General features: G+C 39.7%; 1 protein-coding gene across 1 annotated transcript; it reads left to right on the forward strand.

Annotated features, from left to right (window-relative positions):
• Positions 1–1,461: 1,461 nt before the first annotated feature.
• Positions 1,462–20,109, forward strand: LOC115569832 (NLR family CARD domain-containing protein 3-like). Its single transcript, XM_030397996.1, has 7 exons — positions 1,462–1,987; positions 4,436–4,481; positions 4,875–6,718; positions 8,876–9,049; positions 12,238–12,411; positions 18,619–18,792; positions 19,952–20,109. The coding sequence occupies exons 1-7, from the start codon at positions 1,716–1,718 to the stop codon at positions 19,965–19,967; spliced, it is 2,700 nt and encodes an 899-aa protein (XP_030253856.1). The 5' UTR covers positions 1,462–1,715; the 3' UTR covers positions 19,968–20,109.
• The last annotated feature ends 974 nt before the right edge of the window (positions 20,110–21,083 follow it).

Here is a 21,083-nt window from a genome sequence, read left to right on the forward strand (position 1 = left end):
GGTTGTGTGTTGAGTTATTTTGAGGGGACAGTAAACTTACACATCATCAACCCAGACACATGACATCATCCTGCGGAGCTTCTTGTCCCAGAAGTGTTTTTTATTATTTAAGTCTTTTTAGTTTGAGTTTATGTTTCTCTTTATTAAAAAATGAATATGAATACCATTATTTGTATGAATTTTTCCTTTCTTCACATATTATACCTGAGTTTATTCAGTTTAGTTATCTGAGTGAAAATACTCAGAGATGTCCTGAAACGTAGCTTCCATCTTCCAGATGAGTTTGTGATGATGTGTGTTTTCATGAAAAGAGTTGATGAGGAAAGTGACAAAGTTGTTGTGGTGTTACAAAGACGACTGCAGCAGCAACATGTCTGTGAAGAAGCTGTTCCAGGACAAAGCTCACATTGAAGAGCTGAACGTTACCAAATACTTGTTCAGCTGATCTACAACCAGAAACATTGTTCAAGGGAGGTAAACTCAGCTGACCAGGGGAAGATTGTCTGACAGCAATCTGAACTTAGTTTGCTGTGTTTGGTTTATCTGTGTTAGTTTGAGCTGTTCAAGCAGAGGGAGGTCATCATGGAGACACCTGAACAGAAAAAAGTAAACATGTGATTTACAGGAAATGACAAGAGGAGGAGCAACACTGACCAGGTGGTTCAGGTACAGCAGGTGAGAACAGGACAGGGACAATAAAACTATAAAACTGAATGTGTTCAGTCAGAGTTCATTTTGAGTCGACGGCAGCAGGACGAGGAAAAGAAGTCAGAGACAGGGTGAGTTTTATTTCTACATAAATATTGTTCTGTGGTCAGAGTCTCTGATCTGGATCAGAACTTCTGACTGTATATGGTGTATATGTGATCCTCTCTTCTCAGTCTGGGTTGAGACTCTTGAACAGACTTGTTTGATTCTCATGTTCTGAGTTCACTGTCAGTGTTACTGGTTACCTCTCAGACTGACTGAAGTCCAGAAGACCACAGTGGTTTTGTTTTACTGGATTTAAATTTATATTCAATATTTTGTCCACCACTTCAGGTTCAGCTGACAAAATGATTTAATAGTTAATCAGTAAATCGTTATCAGCAGGTTCAGGCTTAATTAAACATGAACCTCACAAATTTCTGTTTTATAGACTTGGATCAAACTGCACAGACAGTCAAGATATTGTGTTGTTCCAGTGTAGATACAATAAATGTTGATCAGAAGTATCATGTTGCTGTTAAATATTAACAGAATGTGTTAATATTTCACACTAAGGACTGTGAGCCTCTAACATCTGAGGTTGAATCATATTCAACTTTGTTTGTTTTGTTTTTTTGCTGATTTCAAGTAAAAGATTACAAAATAATCAATTTTTGTATTTGATGAACACCAATTTAAATGAGATATCACAACATGTTTGTATTTTAGAAGCTTATGAAAACATGTGATTCATTGCGGGACTATTCAGTGAGGTTACATTCTATTGAGCAAAGAATAACAGAGAGAAGCTCATAAAGTGATCACACCACAAACCTGAGCAGGTGATCCAGGTACATGAAACATGGAGGAAGCAACCAACAAGTTAGAGAGAAAGTGTGCAGGCAGTTAGTTGAGTCTCTGTTTTGAGTGGACAGAGCAGGACATCATACTGAGGGACGTCCCTTTAATTACACATAAACATGGCCCATCTTTGTAAATGTCACTTTTGTTGAGCATCACATTGGGTGATGAGTCTGCAGCTTCACCAGCTCCATTTTACACCTTCCTCCTCCTCTTCATCTTGTTTCACCTGTTTGTCTTCCTCGTCTTCATGTTGTTCTCCTTCCATGTGCTACATATTTACCTCAGTGCTTTCTGAAGTGCAGAAGATGAGTGATTGTGTGGAGGAAGAGGAGGACGGAGCAGAGTCTGCAGTCTCCAGCTGTCCGTCTATGAAGAGTGACTGGTCGAAAGAATATCCTCCAGACTTCAGTAAAGAACCTGGACCCTCAGACACACAGTAAGAAGACTGCCATGTTTTTATCACAGAACTGTCAGTATCAGTTTATATAATTACATCATTACCGTTATATTGTTGTGTATGTAAATGTATATATATATATATATATATATATATATATATATATATATATATGTATGTATATGTGTGTGTGTGTGTGTGTATGTAATTTCCGTACATATATATTAGGGCTGAAACGATTCATTGAGTTACTCGATTAACTCGATCATAAAAATTCCTCGAGGCAAAAACTCTGCCTGGAAGCCTCGTTAAATTCCTATGACGCGCACTATACGCGCAGGGATCTGATAGCATACTGTATTTGTAGCGATGTCGTGATGCGGTTTGACTAGATATGATGTTTAGCTTTGATGTTTTTAACCTCTTCAACCCGAGCTGCGCATGTTGCATTATACACCCTATAAAAGCATGCTAACCGTGTAGCAACATATTAATGCAGCACACCAACTTAACGGGAAGAAGCTCGGCTTAACGCTCATGATAATCGTTTCACCTAATCGAAACTCAATTCCAACACCAAGCAACTAAAGGAGCACGTAGAAAAAAACATGCTAATGGCGCATGTCCGAAAAATCGGCGTTAGCGATTACGCTACTTCATGCTAACGCTACATACAGCATGTCATATGAAAGCTGGGACGGTATACGTCTCATCACTCTGCGCCTGAACTCACTGAAACAGCCGCCGAAGAAGAGCAAAAATAAACATCACTTTATACAGACATGATCATGAATTACGTGCTACATTGGCTGTTTTGTGATTATAAACTCTGTTTGAGTGCATTACACCGCCTCCACCGGCCAATCCAATGTGTCTGTGTCACTTTGAAATGATTCCTGACAGTTCAGGATAAGTTTCAGTTCCAGGAGGACTCTAGTCTTCCCTCACAGTGTATTTGCCTCCTTGTGATTGGCGGATTAGTGTGGTTATCATGGATTTGGGGACTGCACCTCGATTCTATTGGCTCTGACAGTTTGATAGAGGTGTTAATCATCCAAATTGACCAATGAATTCCCAAAATGTCGCTAAGTCAAAACTGTTGTGGGGGATTGACAGCTTCGCCCCCATTAAGCACCAAAACACAGAGGGCACAGCAGAGAACACTTTCTACATGTTTTTTTTAACATATTATGTATTGTTTTATTAAATCTGCTCCAGTTGAAGTCAAACCAGTTCCTTTGTCTGGTTTCTTTGAATGGCAAAATGTATATACAGCCACATCATTTTTGTTATGCATTATTTTTTGGTTGTTTAAAAACGCAAAAACAACAAATTATCTGAATAATCGATCGATAAAGTGCTAGATTAATCGATTACAAAAAGAATCGATAGCTGCAAACGATTAATTTAAATAAATTTAAATCGCGATTAATCGCATTTTGTCCATAGTTAACTCGCGATTAATAGATTTTTTTTTGGCACATTTCTTTCTGTTCTAAATTTAGCTTAATGTATTTTGTTCATGTTCTTAATACTTTTAACAACATAAGAAAGGGCAAATATGCTTGCTTTATGAAAATGTTTATTCAACACTTCAAATCATGCAGGAAAATAAAAGGCTCAAATATCCCCTCACCCTAAATGGGATCAAAACATGGTGATGTCTGCTTTTGGCGACGGTGGGCTCTCTGCATCTGCCGTGTGTTTGGCTTTCAAATTATATTTCAGACTCGACATACTTCAATGGTAACTCATTTCATGTCGACAGTACATGCAGATAACTTTTGTCCTATCAACAGAACCATCTGACAGTGTTTTGAAAGTGAATTTGCCGTTCATAAGTCCTTTCTCCATTTACTTTCACTTTCGCTTTTCAGTCCACCGTGTTTTTCCCGAACGCCAACCCTGCTTCTTCTTCTTCTGATTCCCTTTCTTATTCTTCTGCCACCCTCTGGATCAAGACTACAGGTGCCACTGATGGCCGTAAATCAAACAATGCACATTTCTTTTTTTAAAATACAGAGCATTAATCGCGCATTAAAAAAATTAACAGCGTTAAAAGGATGTTGCGTTAACGCTCGATTAACGCGTTAACTTTGACAGCACTAATATATACATATATACATATATATATATACATATATATACATATATATATATATATATACATATATATACATATATATGTATATATATACAGTATATGTATATATATATATATATATATATATATATATATATATATATATATATAAATTTATACACACATTAGGGCTGTCAAAGTTAACTTAATAACGTGTTAATAACGCAACATCCTCTTAACAGCACTAATGAGGTTAAACATCTCTATCAATAAAAGCATTTACAGTTTGAACACATCAGTCACTGTGTTGTGAGACTCGACCTGCTGTGACTGAGATTGTTGTCTTATCAAGATGTATTAGAACTATGATTTCTAATCTGAGTGATTTTCCTTTATCTCTTCAGAAAGACAGAGGGAAGTGTTTCTGTGGAGGAGCAGCCGTCCTGCTGTTCTTTGTGTCAGGACGTCCTGAAGGATCCAGTCTCTACCAGCTGTGGACACTGGTTCTGCAGACAGTGCATCACCTCATACTGGGACCAGTCTGCTTCATCAGAACACTCCTCCTGTCCCCAGTGTGGAGAAACATCCAGAACAAGAGCTGGACTGCAGACAGTCAGTCAGACTAACACTGCACCAAGTAAGACTGAACATCTGTCTGCTGATGTCATCATGTCTGAAAACAGGAACTGTTCATTTATTAAAGGAACAACTGTTGTGTTCTGTAGAACATTTAATATTATCATGAATATCATTCATTCAAAAACATTTTTATTTAATCAAGATTCTTGCTCTCAATTTAATCCCAGAATATTTTCTTCTCTTTCAGCTGATAGTGTTCTGCAGGAGGTTTTAGATGAATATAAGATCAGTCTGAGGAGGAGATGTGAACATGTGACTGAAGGAAGTGATGGAACAGGAAGTGATGAAACAGGAAGTGGAACCCTCCTCAACAGGATCTACACTGAGCTCTACATCACAGAGGGACAGAGTGAAGAGGTTAATACCCAACATGAGGTGAGACAGCTAGAGACAGCCTCCAAGATGGAGACCCTCCATGACACTCCAATCAAGTGCTGCGACATCTTTAAAGCCTCACCTGACCAACAGAGACGCATCAGAGTGGTTCTGACCAACGGCGTCGCTGGAGTTGGAAAAACCTTCTCGGTGCAGAAGTTCACTCTGGACTGGGCAGAGGGCTCCGAGAACCAAGATGTCAGTCTGCTGGTTCTGCTGTCGTTCAGGGAGCTGAACCTGATCAGAGATGAGCAGTACAGTCTTCTCAGGCTGCTCCATGTTTTCCATCCAACATTACAGAAGGTGACAGCAGAGAAGCTCGCTGTCTGTAAACTTCTCTTCATCTTTGACGGCCTGGATGAAAGCAGACTTTCACTGGATTTCAAGAACCATGAGGTCGTGTCTGATGTCACACAGAAGTCATCAGTCAGCGTGCTGCTGACAAACCTCATCCAGGGGAAGCTGCTTCCCTCGGCTCTCGTCTGGATCACTTCCCGACCTGCAGCGGCCAATCAGATCCCTCCTTCATGTGTGGACAGGGTAACAGAAGTACGAGGCTTCACTGACGTCCAGAAGGAGGAGTACTTCAGGAGGAGGTTCAGTGATGAAGATCTGTCCAGCAGAATCATCTCACACATCAAGACCTCCAGGAGCCTCCACATCATGTGTCTGATCCCAGTCTTCTGCTGGATCACTGCTACAGTTCTGGACCACATGTTGACTACAGACCAGAGAGGAGAGCTGCCCAAGACCCTGACTGACATGTACTCACACTTCCTGCTGGTTCAGACAAAGAGGAAGAAGCAGAAGTACGATGAGGGACGTGAGACGAGTCCACAGGAGCTGACGGAGGCTGACAGGGAAGTTCTTCTGAAGCTGGGGAGGCTGGCGTTTGAACATCTGGAGACAGGAGACATCATGTTCTACCAAGAAGACCTGGAGCAGTGTGGTCTTAATGTCACAGAGGCCTCGGTGTACTCAGGAGTTTGTACAGAGATCTTCAGAAGAGAGAGTGTGATCTTCCAGAAAACAGTCTACTGCTTTGTTCATCTGAGCATTCAGGAGTTTCTGGCTGCAGTCTACATCTTCCACTGTTACACCAACAGGAACACAAAGGTTCTGGAGGCTTTTCTAAAAGACTTCAAATCCAATGACTTAGAACCAAAGTCTGTTTTTGAGAAGATTTTTGAGTTTTTTTCTGGCCATGTGACCCATTACCCATCCCTGGCTGACTTTCTGAGTAGCGCCATGAAGAAATCCCTTGAAATTAAAAATGGCCTCCTGGACCTGTTTGTTCGCTTCCTTCATGGCCTCTCTCTGGAGTCCAACCAGAGACTCTTAGGAGGTCTGCTGGGTCAGATAGACAACAGGCCAGAACTCATCCAGAGAGCCACCAACAACCTGAAGGAGATGAACAGAGATGATGTCTCTCCTGACAGAATCATCAACATCTTCCACTGTCTGATGGAGATGAATGACCACTCAGTTCATCAGGAGATCCGAGAGTTCCTGAAATCAAAGAAGGAACTCTCTGTGATCCACTGCTCAGCTCTGGCCTACATGCTGCAGATGTCAGAGAAGGTTCTGGATCAGTTGAACCTGAAGAAGTACAAAACATCAGAGGAGGGACGACGGAGACTGATTCCAGCTGTGAGGAACTGCACGAAGGCTGTGTGAGTCCAGATGTGATTATCAACATTATAAATCAGTGTAGTGTCAGGCGTGTTCGTTTGAGAGGTGAAAGTAGACAGACTAATAGAGAAGACAGACTATGATGTACCGTTAACTATTTGAATTGTATAATTAAGCAAAAGTAAAAAGCTCAAAAAAAAAGATCAAGGACTGCAACCAATCGCCCAGAAAAAGATGCAGAATTTCAGCATGTAATACATTGTATATTGCTGTTACAATGTATGTGTTGAATTGTCATTGGTCAATCATATAGATAGGATGAATACTATTATTGGACAATCAAGTAAATAAGGTGGGGAGAATCCGTGGTTTAGACTTTAGCCCTCCCATCAGTGGTGCACAAACTGGTCCCAGTTTCTTGGCACACGAACCATGATTCCTAGAGACGTCACCCTGTTGAAGAAAACAAAATATTCCTGGCCTCATCTGCCTGTCCCTGATATCTGCCTTTGTTTATTGCGCCTTCACTGTCGCACAGGCACAAGGGATTTGGGAGGTGATATCGCTGGCCTTCAAGGCCTCTTCATGTGTGAAAGGGATGAGTGAGAGGTGAATGTGTTCTCTCTCATACCCTGGCTTTGCTCTCCATGTATTAGCCCCTCTTAAAGAGACTAATGCTTCTGACCATCTCATTTGTCAACAGGATTTGTGCAACTCTTTTAATAATGTGAGATAATAGGAAAAGATGGAAAAAGACAATCTATACGTGTTGTGCGATATTATAGCATCTAAGTGTGGCAGACATCATAATGTAATGAGCAATTAACGATGTGCGTGTAGGTTCATGAGCAGTGTGTTTGTTAAGGGGCGTCACGGGCAGTCATGGGCAGTAGCCTATTTAGTAGGCCGGGGTCATAGGGGGACATACTAAGTGGTCGTGGGGCATAAAGGGGCATAATGAAAATGTATAAATCCTGACAGTAGATTAGAAGTTTAATTCTTAAGTATACCAACTATACAGTAATTTATATTGAAACAGCGCTTACATGTTTAAACACAATTGTGATTATTTATAATAAATGTTTCACTTACCATGAGTGCAACATTGTTGATTCTTCAGTTGGATGTGTTTATAGCTGTCAGGTTGTTGAACACAGTTATTCTATTTATTTCTGATGATCATTACATTTTAAATTTTTTCTTCGATTGACCTTTCTTTGGCTGATAGCAGAAACCCTGGTGAAATTAATGAAAGAGGTTTTTAACCACTATACTGAAGAGTTTAAAATAAGATCTGTATAATTTTTCATGTGATGTTTCTAAAGTTCTTGAGAATTTCTTTCATGCGGTTATTGTTATCATTATGTCGGTTTAGAGACATTTCACAGTGAGCAAATGGACCAAAAAGTTCCAGCTCAAATTAAAGGTTCTACTTTACCTTTTATACATAACATGAGATTGTTTTTTGAATTGACTCTTATTTGGTATTAATCTTTATGTATTCTTGTAAATGGTAACTACTGCAATATACAACAGCATTTGAAAAGACAGTGGATGTATAATTCAAAATCACCATAAAAGTGTTCATCATATAAGTCTTTATAGAAGTCACATTTGTATTATCGGGCAAAATATTAATCATTTAAATGTTGATTTTTAAGATGGTTTCTCTTCTCTTTTTGATGGGTAAAATATACATAAAAAAAGACAAAGTGAAAAAAAAAACAAAAGTCAAATCTTCAAACTCATCCATCTTGAATTCAGGAGGTGCACGATCATTCAGCACCATGATTTGTGGAGCCCACATCCTCCACACAAGATGTGCGATGATGTAAATTTTTGCACTCACACCCTCATGCTAACACTGCCGGGCATAAAATAACCTTACTTTCTGGCACAAAACATAGAAACAGGTCACACTGACAGACTGTGGACATTATGGAAACCCACATGTAACTACATTTTCTCTTCCTTCATCTGCAAGATTAAAATAAAACACCAATTTAATGTCTGCAGGTTTTAGAGAGTGATGATAATCACTGTTTCATGTCAAACACAGATAAGATGAAGGTTTGCTGAAACACTGATGTAAATAAAAAATATTAATCAGAACATAATGTTTTGACATCAAATGCATGAAGTAAATATAAAGTTTCCTCTTTCATAAGAACATTTGTGTAATATCTGTGTCATGACAGACTTTCTGGCTGTGGACTCTCAGAGACTCACTATGAAGTTGTGGCCTCAGCTCTGAAGTCTAACCCCTCCCATCTGAGACAGCTGGACCTGAGTTTCAATAGCCTAAAGGATTCAGGAGTGAAGCTACTGTCTGTTGGACTGGACAGTCAAAACTGTGTTCTAGAGAGTCTGAGGTCAGTTCATCGTCTTGTTTTTCCATATATTCAATTCAAACCCTTCACTGAGACTTAAACAGTTTAGTTAATCAACTTTCAGGATTTGCAGCAGCATAAATCTGAAGAACTCTTCGTCACATTTCTGCCTGAAAAACAGTGTCTGTCACCGGCAAAAAAAACTTTAACTCACCTATGTTTGTGGTGAAAATAAATCACCGCGACCGCCAGTCCTCCCGACCGAGACTTCAGGGAACACCTGGGGAACACTGACATCGTCATCATGACGTGTACCATCACGCCTCTTTAGGAGCCGCAGCGCCAGCTTTCTGTGTGAATTACACAGCAGTACAGCGGAGATGCTTCACTCTGTGTGAATCACCATCGGCAGAGAATTAGCGAACCACTGCTCCGGAGTTAATGCAGAGACGCTGTGTAAAAAGGGCTACTGTCTTAACTCAGACCCGGCGACTGGACCCAACGTCTCGGTCACGCGGACGTCGGGGGTGCGTTTGATGAAGTCTCCTGGTTAGCCAGTGATAGATGGCTGTCAAACTGTCGTTGTAGCCCCAATTTCACCTGAGCGGTTCATGCCAGGCTCGAATCGAGCCTACCACTGGTGATGTACCAGTGTCTCATTTGACGTTGCCAATATGTCATAAAAAGACGCGTTTCTTTTCCGCAAAAGATGCCGGTGTTCAAAGCCGTGTTGACAGGGAAGAGGCAGAGGAGAAAACTGCAAAATCCACTAGGGCAGTGCAGGCGGGGCATCAAGGCCACTGTGGCCTTAGGGCAGATATTTTTTTCAGGGGCACGAGACCAAATTGCGAGGGCACGAGGGCCATGGCCCTTGTGGCCCTCATGAAATTCTTGCGCTGGTTGTTGGTATACCAAAAGTTTATGGACAGCCTGCAGCCAATCAGAATCCAGTCGTCACTCAGAACATGGTATAAAAATATATTTTCCTCTTACCAGTGGTGGTATTTATCCATCTACTGTAGATTATCTGGACCACTGACGTTAACAGCAAATGAGAACAGAATGTTTCAAATTGTTTTGACTTCATCATTTGACAAACATTATCAATATTATAGTTTGACCAAAAGGACTTGTGATGATTCATTTGTACTAATTACTTTATGCTAAGTTACTTTTTGAGTTCCTCAGCAAGTGAAGTGAAACATCAGACTGACATCAGTCACTGTCTGTTCAGGAGTTTTGAGTGTGTCGGGAGCTCATTCTCATGTAAATATTTAAATACTCATAAAAACACACAAAATCCACAAAACAAAGGACATTTCTTCCATTTTTCTTTTTCATGTTTAGTCAAAGACATAGTCAATGATCAAGTGCTACAGTAGACAGTTCAGTTTGTTCTGAAACAAAACGACTATCCTAAAAAATGTAAAAGAAATGTATTCTCATTACCAGTTCATTGATTACCAGGTCATTTGATTAATTCCTCACTTGTTTCTTAGTAACATCTCACATTTTTGTGTACTGTACTGTAAAGTGTTACCTTACATTCCTTTAAAAATGTGTTTGATAATGAGGTATCTTAATGGCAACACATTCTGATCTTTGAGTTTACACAGTTTAGATTCAGCAATGACTAATTGGTTTTCCATGTGTGAGTGAAGGTCCAGGAGTTGATTTCCAACTGTGAGGGTGTCAAAAGTTAGCAGACACCTAAGCCATCATAAAACACTAAACCTGAGTTTGACCTCCAAGCCAAATGGTGGGAGATGCCTAAACGTTTATTTTCCTGTAGAGGGATAGAGGGGTCAAAATGGGGACCTTAGGTTGACCACAGCCCAGTTAGATGAGTTGTGGGAGATGAGCAGGGAGACAGGTTAACTCCTCTTTTAGTCTATTGGATAATTTACCAAAGTGACCAATTAGGAGATGTGTGTGTACTGGAAAAGGGACCCTAAAAACCCTCGCATAGGAACAGAAGAGAGTGTGGCACTTAGTAGATATCCTAAGAACGAAGGCTGATAGGAGTTCTGATAGTGCAGAGGGCTGAAGCATTTTGTTGACTGTGAATTACTGCTGACCAGAAGATTGCAACACAAAATATGAATCATTGCAAATAAATGTCTGTAAATGTTTTAAGATATATTTTAACTGAAGGAACTCACTTTTGAACTTTTAACAAATGACCTAAATCACCAACTTCACTTTTCGGGTGAATGTGGACCTCTCCTTTAATTACAGCATGTTATTAATCTGTGTTGACATGAACAGCTGTATGAATGTTGTGCTGACATGTGGATGATGTCTGTCAAAGGCTGATGATGATCCACAATAACACAATGAAAAAGTTACTGTGTGTGTGCGAGAGAGAGAGAGAGAGAGAGATTTCGAGTGCGTTTTTATTTGATTCTATTGTATTTCTCTCAGTCACTTCCTACCTCGAGCTCTTATTATCTGTTATTTTTTTACACACTGTTCCTTTGTGCTGCAGTGTCAAATTGAATTTCTCCTACAGGGGATCAAGAAAGGTTCATCTTATCTGTACTCATTTTAGAAAGATGCTCATTGATGAGGACACAGTAATGTTGAGCTACACATTTAAAACCTGAACACATCTGATTGGATTATAAATTAATTTTCATCTCCATCTTTTATTCTTTATACAGATTGAGGGACTGCAGTTTGTCAGTGTTGACCAAATATGAATCATGTTACTAGTTCCCTCAGAAATAAATTTTCACTGTTTAGCTGTAAAATGATAAAGTTTGTATCCCTGCCACCATGTTAAGAATGTACCAGGGATGACAGTGAGGCATCATTATGGATCCTACTGCTGTTGCCTTTGTTGGTTTAGGCATGAGGAGTGAGATTGGTTCGGGTTAGGGTAAGAATATCGGGGTAAGATAATCAGAGGCAGAGAAGGTTGAATCTTAGCAAGATAAGCAGTGAGATCCAAAATGAGGCGACAAGGAGTCACTCACATGCACTCACATACATGCACTAACACACACACTGAGAGTGTGACGTCATTCTGGGTTCAGGACACCATGACTCCACTATATCTTTACATAATTAATAGTTGCATTTTAACTTCCATCTTGTTGTGTTTATGTCCTGTCTACCAGGAAGTGACTGTTGTTGTTAGCATGTCACAATAATTCAGTCTATTAAAATGTAATGATTTCAAGTAGGAACATTGTCTTCTAAACTTACACCATTTATTCTTTTTTCAGATTGATCAGCTGCAGTTTGTCAGAGATCAGCTGTGCTTCTCTGGCCTCAGCTCTTAAGTCCAACCCCTCCCATCTGAGAGGGCTGGAGCTGGGCTGGAACAACCTGAAGGATTCAGGAGTGAAGCTGCTTTGTGATTTTCTGCAGAGTCCAAAATGTAGACTGGAGACTCTGGGGTCAGTTCACTGTCTCTGTTATTATTGTGGATCTGAAAAGATCATATATCATATATCATATAACAAATGAACCTAATTCATATTCATACATCCAACAATTGTTACGTATCCTCAATTTCTTACTTTTTGCTAAGATTAATATGATGTGATATGAAAGTTGTTTTGACACTAAACTGCAAACATAAGGCTGATATTATACTGATCCTCACTGAGTATTTTAATACGAAAGTCTATTTTCTTCTGTGGTTCAACTATGGTTGTTTTAATGTTGAGCTGCACATTTAGACATTTACCGGACAATTCATCCTGAACATTTTTAACTCCTGATTTTAATCTCAAATTTAAATTTGTTTCCTAAAACAACTTAATTTCTATTCATCTATTGAACAATAAAAAACACATAAATAATCAAATTTTCTAAACATTTTTTATGAATCTTAAACTGACTGAATAGTTTAAACTGACTGAATAGTTTAAACTGACGATGGTTTTATTTTATGACTCAACTATTCCTAAAATTAATATTGTAGATGTCTTTTGTTCACATGTCCCCAAATTCATCATGACATATTTGCATCTTTATAAACTTTGTGATCTTGAGTTGAATCTTAAATCAGTTTCTGTGGAGTTTTATTTGTGTTTGGCTGCACAACATAAGTTTGTACAGATGGAGCCACTAGTGGAGCTGCAGAGGTTTCCATTTTCTAAACTTCTAAATTCTTAACCTTCTTCAGCTCTGAACAGATTATTAATCACTGAGGGCTCTATCTTATGCTCTGTGCGAATTGTCATCGCTAGTTTCAGACTGACGCAGTTGTTATTTTCATGCCCAACGCCCAAGTTGTGTGATTTACTTACACCCACCTGTGTGCTCCTGGGCATGTTGGTCTTAAAGTGAGGTGTGGTCAGTCGCACTGATGGTGGATTGATTACATGAGACAGCAGAAAGCGGCAGCGACATAAACCAACTGAAAGCTGGTCTAAAGTCGTAACAAATATCATGACACATTTAATCAACAAAACTAAAAGCTGTAGTTATAAACTCTCCAAAGGAAACGAGTCAGGAGTTTTAAATAATCAATAAAGTTATTCCTCGTACACATGCTAATGTTGAGATACACATAGACACACATTCAGTTTCTGCTGCTGGAGGATCACTTCAGGTGATGTCACAAATATTTTCCTCATTAAGGACTTATTTCACCCTCTCATCCCACCGTTATTGATCAGGATGATACCTGTTACAGTCCCTTGGCATTTAGTAAAGAATAGGCTGGAGCTCGGCTGGTGCAATCTTTTTGTTTATCTTCTGGCACCGCGAAACTAAAAACACACACGAGTGGTTTCATTAAAAACAAAAAATTGCTCATACAGAAATATACTGTGCAACAAGTTCAAGTTACACTCCTGCTCCTCTTCCACATTCATACAATTTAACACAGCAATTCATGTTCATTCATTCACATACACATATAAAACACACAAAGCATTTACCTCAGTTCACCTACCAAGGGCGTAATTGTAGCACTCAAAATCGTACCAGCTCCAACTCATATCTCTTCTGGCAGTAAACAAACGCTGCAGTTCAAGTCATGCTTACATACAATAGCGTCATGACTGAACATACTTATATTCCATAACATACCATATTCCTTCATTCCTTTCGATTACTCCAAAACCTGGTGGCTACCCATGGCAAAGCTTGGCGTGTTTTGTGTGACAAAAGTAGCATGTGACGACACCAATGACCCTTAAACTGTTTCCAGGGCACATGAAGAGACCCCGAAAGATGCATAGAAATAATGCAGACAAAGACACCTGGTGGCCACTTACAATACCCTTTATGTCCCGTCACACCTGATCCACACACTGAGACCTGCACACACAGAGGGACACAGCAGTGCTCCTCCTCCTCCTCCTCCTCCTCCTCAGTTTATATGTTCATATGCAGTCTAACAGAGGGGGGACAGAGGGTCTAGCAGCCGAGGATCACATCCCTGACCCTCACTGAAGACGAGTCCCACTGGTTAATATGTGCCAGGTCCTGATGCACCTGGCTCTTAAAGGGAATCTCGGATTGGTTTGATTTATGTTCCACCCAAAACAAACCCATGAGTCTAAATGAAACCTTTGTGCCGTGCATCTCATTTTGTGCCCAGATTATCCTGTTTAACCAGCAAAATGGACCCTAAATTCACTAGGGCAATGCACTTTAAACCAGTGGCGGAGCCAGGATGTAGCTAATGGGTGGGCCTGGAATAATCAGGATGGGCCTCATTATTTTTAAAGCTAATGTGAGAAGTATGTAAACGATTTATGATAGGCTATAGTAAAATCTGACGGGCTGTAAATTAGCCTATGGTGCGAATAATATACCTATGAGTGGATATACAGTAGAGACCGCTACTCCACAACTGGACGTCTGTTCTGTTAAATTTCACTGTTAAGATCCAAAGGGGAAAAAGAGGGAGAGAACGAGAGAGATCGAGTTTATGTAGGCTATTTGATGAAGCTTTATTGTTTTGCTGCTATTCAACGAGACGAAAGACATGATTTTCTCTGTTTACTCTGTTAATAGCACAAAACTTCACACTACTGTACATGGGAGACAGAGAGCATGCGCTGCTCCAGGTTAAGCACCTTGGACAGTTCAGTGCGCACAATCAGTGCACAGGTATTTAAATGTCTGACAAATTGAATACCGTAAATGACCAAATTATAGTCGGGTTTCAATTAACCACAGGGTCCCCTTTAAACGCCGGGTGCAGGTGTATATTTTGGTAAATAACCACTGGTTCCAAATAAATGTCCAGCATTTTATTAATTTTTTTAAATCAAGGAAGTAGACTTGACCACTGACACTGCACGTTTATCTTCTTCGCCTTTTTCACGAATTTTGCTTGCTTTGTGTCAGTCAGTATCACATTGATGATTGCCATGGCTCCAGTGCAGCAAAAAGAACAAAAAGTACGACTTGAAATTCAAACTTTCTGTCGTAAATATGCAGAGGAAAACTCGGGAGACGCAGCCGCTAGATGTTTCTCTGTCCACCAGAAGATAGTGAGAGATTCAGCGTCTGTCCGAGGAGGACAGCAACAGGGCCAGGCTGCCTGCTGGAGGGAGGAAGAAGGCTAGCGAGGAGCCTGAGATAAACATGCAGGGATGAGTTATCAGCAAACAGGCACGCCACGAGAGAGTGTCCCGCAGAACGATCAGGGCGATGGTGAAACAAACGACGCCACCGTGAGTGACAGCAGAGATGAGGAGTTTGCCGCGAGTGCTGGTTGGCTGAATCGTTTCCTCCGAAAATGTGACATTTTCTTCCCGGATTTTTGTGAGGAGGAAAATAAACGGCTGTCCCAAATTGCCGCCTGGTCAGTCAAGTGATTGAAACAAACTCCCCGGCTATTATTTGATACTTTACGGGATGTACACAACCACAATCACAACATGCCCCGGCGGGCCAGAATACATTTATAAAAAAAAGATTTAAAAAAACAACACTGTCTTACCAGCAATTTTTACATGAGGCGGAGTCTTCTGGGCTTTGAGTTAAATGCATTGATTATGTCATCATAATACGAACTGTGATTGATTGACATCGGTCAATCACTTTAAAGATTAAGTTTATTTTTTATATTTTGTGTATATTACATTTTAAATGTTAAACTAAATAAAAGCCACAATGAAACTTTTAAAGCAAATTATATTACAAAAAATGTATTTATTTTCTTTTTTTTTCATGAATCGCACTGGATGGGCAATCTCCCCTGCTTTAAACCATGTGCTTTAGACTGTCTAAATAGGGCCCTGAATGTTTTCAAGGAGGAACATTGTCTTCTAAACTTACATCATTTATTCTCTATTCAGATTGGGTGGCTGCAGTTTGTCAGAGATCACCTGTGCTTCTCTGGCCTCAGCTCTGAAGTCCAACCCCTCCCATCTGAGAGAGCTGGAGCTGGGCAACAACAAGCTGCAGGATTCAGGAGTGAAGCTGCTTTGTGATTTTCTACAGAGTCCAAACTATAGACTGGAGACTCTGAGGTCAGTTCACTGACTCTGTTACTGTTGTATTGTTGAATTATATGAGGTTACATTGATACATTACTTACATCCATCAATTTATAAATCTCCTTTGGTTCATATTTTCATGTTTTTTTTAAAATCTAAATTCAGTCTTCAGACTTCTGTTTCTTTAAAATAATTGTAGAAAATGTTCAGTTCAGTTGTTTAAGTAAATTAATGTTTATGATTTAATCTGTTAACAGAAGATCATCTTTACTGACAATTGATTTACACACATTGGATTATAAATTGATTTTTAACGCCATCATTTATTCTTTATTCAGATTGAAGAGCTGCAGTTTGTCAGAGATCAGCTGTGCTTCTCTGGCCTCAGCTCTGAAGTCCAACCCCTCCCATCTGAAACATCTGTACCTGGACGACAACAACCTGCAGGATTCAGGAGTGAAGCTGCTGTGTGATTTTCTACAGAGTCCAAACTGTAGACTGAAAACTCTGACGTCAGTTCCCTGACTCTGTTACTGTTGTATTGTTGAATTAATATTTGAGTCTACATTCATACATTACTTACATCCATCAAGTTATGAATCTCCTTTGGTTCATATTTTCATGTTTTTAAAAAAAATCGAAATTCAGTCGTCAGACTTCTGTTTCTTGAACTGTATAAAATGTTCAGTTCGTTGTTAAAGTGAATTAATGTTTGATTTAATCTGTTAACAGAAGAGGCTCTGAACTAACAATTGATTTACACACATTGGATTATAAATTGATTTTAAACTCCATCATTTATTTTTTTATTCAGATTGTGGAGCTGCAGTTTGTCAGAGATCAGCTGTGCTTCTCTGGCCTCAGCTCTGACGTCCAACCCCTCCAATCTGAGAGAGCTGGACCTGAGTTTCAACAAGCTGCAGGATTCAGGAGTGAAGCTGCTTTGTGATTTTCTACAGAGTCCAAACTGTAGATTGGTGACTTTGACGTCAGTTCACTGACTCTGTTACTGTTTTATGGTTGAATTAACATTAGAGTTCATGTATAAAATGAATTGGAAAAGTTATAGATTTCCTTTTGTTCTTATTTTCAATTTTCTTAAACTAAATTTAGTCTTCAGACTTCTGTTTCTTCAAGAAACTGTAGAAAATGTTCAATTAGTTTTTAAAGTGAATTCATGTTTGATTTAATCTGTTAACAGAAGATCCTCTAAACCAACATTTGATTTAAATTGATAAAGTTGAGAAGCTAAAGTGAAAATATTTAGATTTCTGTTGATGTCAATGTCTTTTCACAAATAATATCTGATCATCAATATTGATCCTAATGATACACAAATCAAAGCATATATTCATAATATGTTGAGGAGAAAATGTTGTGTTTTCTCCTCTAATAAGACCCCTGACTGAGATCAGCAACTTGTTATGAATCTGTGTTGACATGAACAGCTGTATGAATGTTGTGCTGACATGTGGATGATGTCTGTAGAAGGCTGATGATGATCCACAATAACACAATGACAAAGTCTCTCTACTCATTTTAGTGAAAAGCTCATTGATGAGGACACAGTAATTTTGAGCTACAGGTTTAAGACCTGAACACATCTGACTGGATTATAAATTGATTTTTATCTCCATCATTTATTCTTTATTCAGATTGAGGAGCTGCTGTTTGTCAGAGATCAGATGTGCTTCTTTGGCCTCAGCTCTGAAGTCCAACCCCTCCCATCTGACACAGCTGGACCTGAGTCACAACAAGCTGCAGGATTCAGGAGTGAAGCTGCTGTGTGATTTTCTACAGAGTCCAAACTGTAGACTGGAGACTCTGAGGTCAGTTCACTGACTCTGTTACTGTTGTATTGTTGAATTATTTGAGGTTACATTCATATATTACTTACATCCATAAAGTTCTAAATCTCTTTTGATTCATATTTTCATGTTTTTTTTAAATCTAAATTCAGTCTTCAGCCTTCTGTTACTTTAAAATAACTGTAGAAAATGTTCAGTTAGTTGTTAAAGTAATTTGATGTTTATACTTTCATCTGTTAACAGAAGATCCTCTGAACTAACAGTTGAAAAGCTGAATTTCAAATATTCTGATTTCTGTTGATGTGTTTTCACAAATAATGTCTGATCATTGATATTGATCCTACAGACTGACTGGATTATAGATTTATTTATTGTCTTTTTTATTCAGATTGGAGAGCTGCAGTTTGTCAGAGATCAGCTGTGCTTCTCTGGCCTCAGCTCTGACGTCCAACCCCTCCCATCTGAGAGAGCTGGACCTGAATGACAACAACCTGAAGGATTCAGACGTGAAGCTGCTGTGTGATCTGAAGGAGAATCCAGACTGTAGACTGAAGACTCTGAGGTCAGTAGAGGGTTGGAGTCAGTTCATGCTGGTTTCTTGTTCTTTCATTTCAACACTGAAGAACTCATCAGTTCATCTTTGTCACAGCTCTCAGATCAGTCTGACTGAAGGCTCTTATTTCAGAGAACCATCATTACTAGGGCTGTAATGACACACATATCAAAATCGAAATCGCGACACTCAGATGCATGAACCTGTCTCCTGGTGTGAGAAGGCAAAATCGTGACACAAGTTCCTGTCCAGATCCAGCCCTATGAGTAACAATAAGTAGCCCCTTTCACACAGAGACGCCGCATTAGCACCACAGGTGGTTCACCAATTCTCCGCCGATGGTCGTTCACTCAGAGCGAAGCACCGCCAGAGTGAAGAATGACCAGGAGAAGACGCATCCATTCACACTGGTTCAGTTTCCCAGTACTGCGCCTCTGATACTATCAGTCGAGTTTCATATACAGAAGTTATTGAAATGTTACATAAATAAAATGTTTAATTTTATTCTAAAAAATCAAGGTTTGTATCGAACCGTGGGTCAAAAATCGTGATAGAAACCGAATCGTGAGTTTGGTGTATCGTTACAGCCCTAATCATTACATTTAGTAACCATGTGGTCTGTATACAGACCAGAACCTCTGCTGAAGTCCAGAAACCACAGCTGATGTTTTACTGTTCAATGTAGGACCTTTAACGTTATATTTATATCTGCCCATGTGTCATTTGATTTGTCCAAATATTCTATAACAGACTCCATATTTACACATTTGTCATGTAATGTTTCCAAAGTAGATGAAATCTTTAAATGTGAGTGAGACTCTGGTTTTTAACAGCAGTAAATCATCATTAAAGTGAGCTGTGAGTATCTGTGTTCCTGCAGTAATGATGCATTCAGGGACTGTCAGCAGTTTATTTCCACTGTGTCCTTCAGTGAAACCTACAGAGTAAACAGACTTGATGTCCAAAGTGTCTGCAGGTCTGTGAGCTTCACTCCAACACGTTAACATGAAGCTGAAAGGAAGCTGGCTACGCTACACAGCCGCTCCACTTGTGGTCTGAACAGGACTGAAGTCCTGCTGGTCTTTATATCACTGACTGACAGCTGATGGAGGGAGTCTCTGTAAACACTCATTTATCACTTCTGCTGTCTCTCTGCTTCTCTCATCAGATGGAGGTTGTGGTGAGCTCTGTGAGAGTGATGAGAAAGGTGGAGGTGTTGAGAGGATCAGCTGTGTCCTGATGATCCAGAGGTTGAAGCAGCACCATCAGCTGGTGGGTGGAGAGGCTCTGACTGGGCCGTGTTACTGGGAGGTGGAGTGGAGAGGAGAGCTTCATCCAGCAGTGACTGACGGACCAATCACAACAAGTGGAGATGACTGTCAGTGCTGCAGTGTGAACTGCTCTGACATCAGCTCCACTGTCACACACAATGTCCAGTCCAGCATCATCCCTGTGTTCCTCTGGATGTGACATCAGTGTATCCGGACTGCTCTGCTGCTGCTCTGTCCTTCTACACAGTCTCTGCAGACACACTGACACTCCTCCACTCCTTCTGCTCCACACTCAGACACCTGGACCTGGACCTTTATTCTTTCATTCATTCACATATTCTCAACACAAAGCGCCTATGATGTAATATATGATGTAATAAATGATGACTTTGTTTTGTTGCTGTAACTGAAGACCATGAACAGAAGAACATGTTGATTTCACTGATGTTATTTAGTATTTTATAGTTTTGTAACTTCTCATATGATCAAACAGTGCACAAATATTAAACACCAGAGTTTCATATTTTGGTGGTAATGTGTTTTATTAATGTTTAAATTCTGTCTCAGCTCTTTGAATTGAATTGAAGAACATTTCAAAAGTGACCATTGAAAGAAGTTGATTTCCTCCCAGCAGAAACACTTCAGATGTTTCCAACAACACAGAACAAGGTTGTGATGCACAGTTACAGTTTCAGTCCCACTGGGACCATCAACAAGAACACATAGAATCAGGAAAAAAGTGTGTGAACGTAGAAACCTTTTTACAATTATTGTACATTATAAAGTTCTAAGGGAAGGTTTTTGTTTTCAGGAATATTTTGCAAAATATTGTCATTTTCCAAAACAAGAAATCAGCAGGAAAGACCTCCAGGAATCTGGAGACTTGGATCACGACAGACGAGCTTCTCAGTGAGAACATGTTCCTGAATCCGTCTCTTTATCTGGATCCTCACTAAAAGTTAACGGGTCTATTCTGGGCCGAGACTCATCCTCCATCCCAGTCTGGTGGAAATGCTGTCCTTGGCAGAG

Source organism: Sparus aurata, chromosome 19 (assembly GCF_900880675.1).
Source record: "Sparus aurata chromosome 19, fSpaAur1.1, whole genome shotgun sequence".
NCBI lineage: Eukaryota > Metazoa > Chordata > Actinopteri > Spariformes > Sparidae > Sparus > Sparus aurata.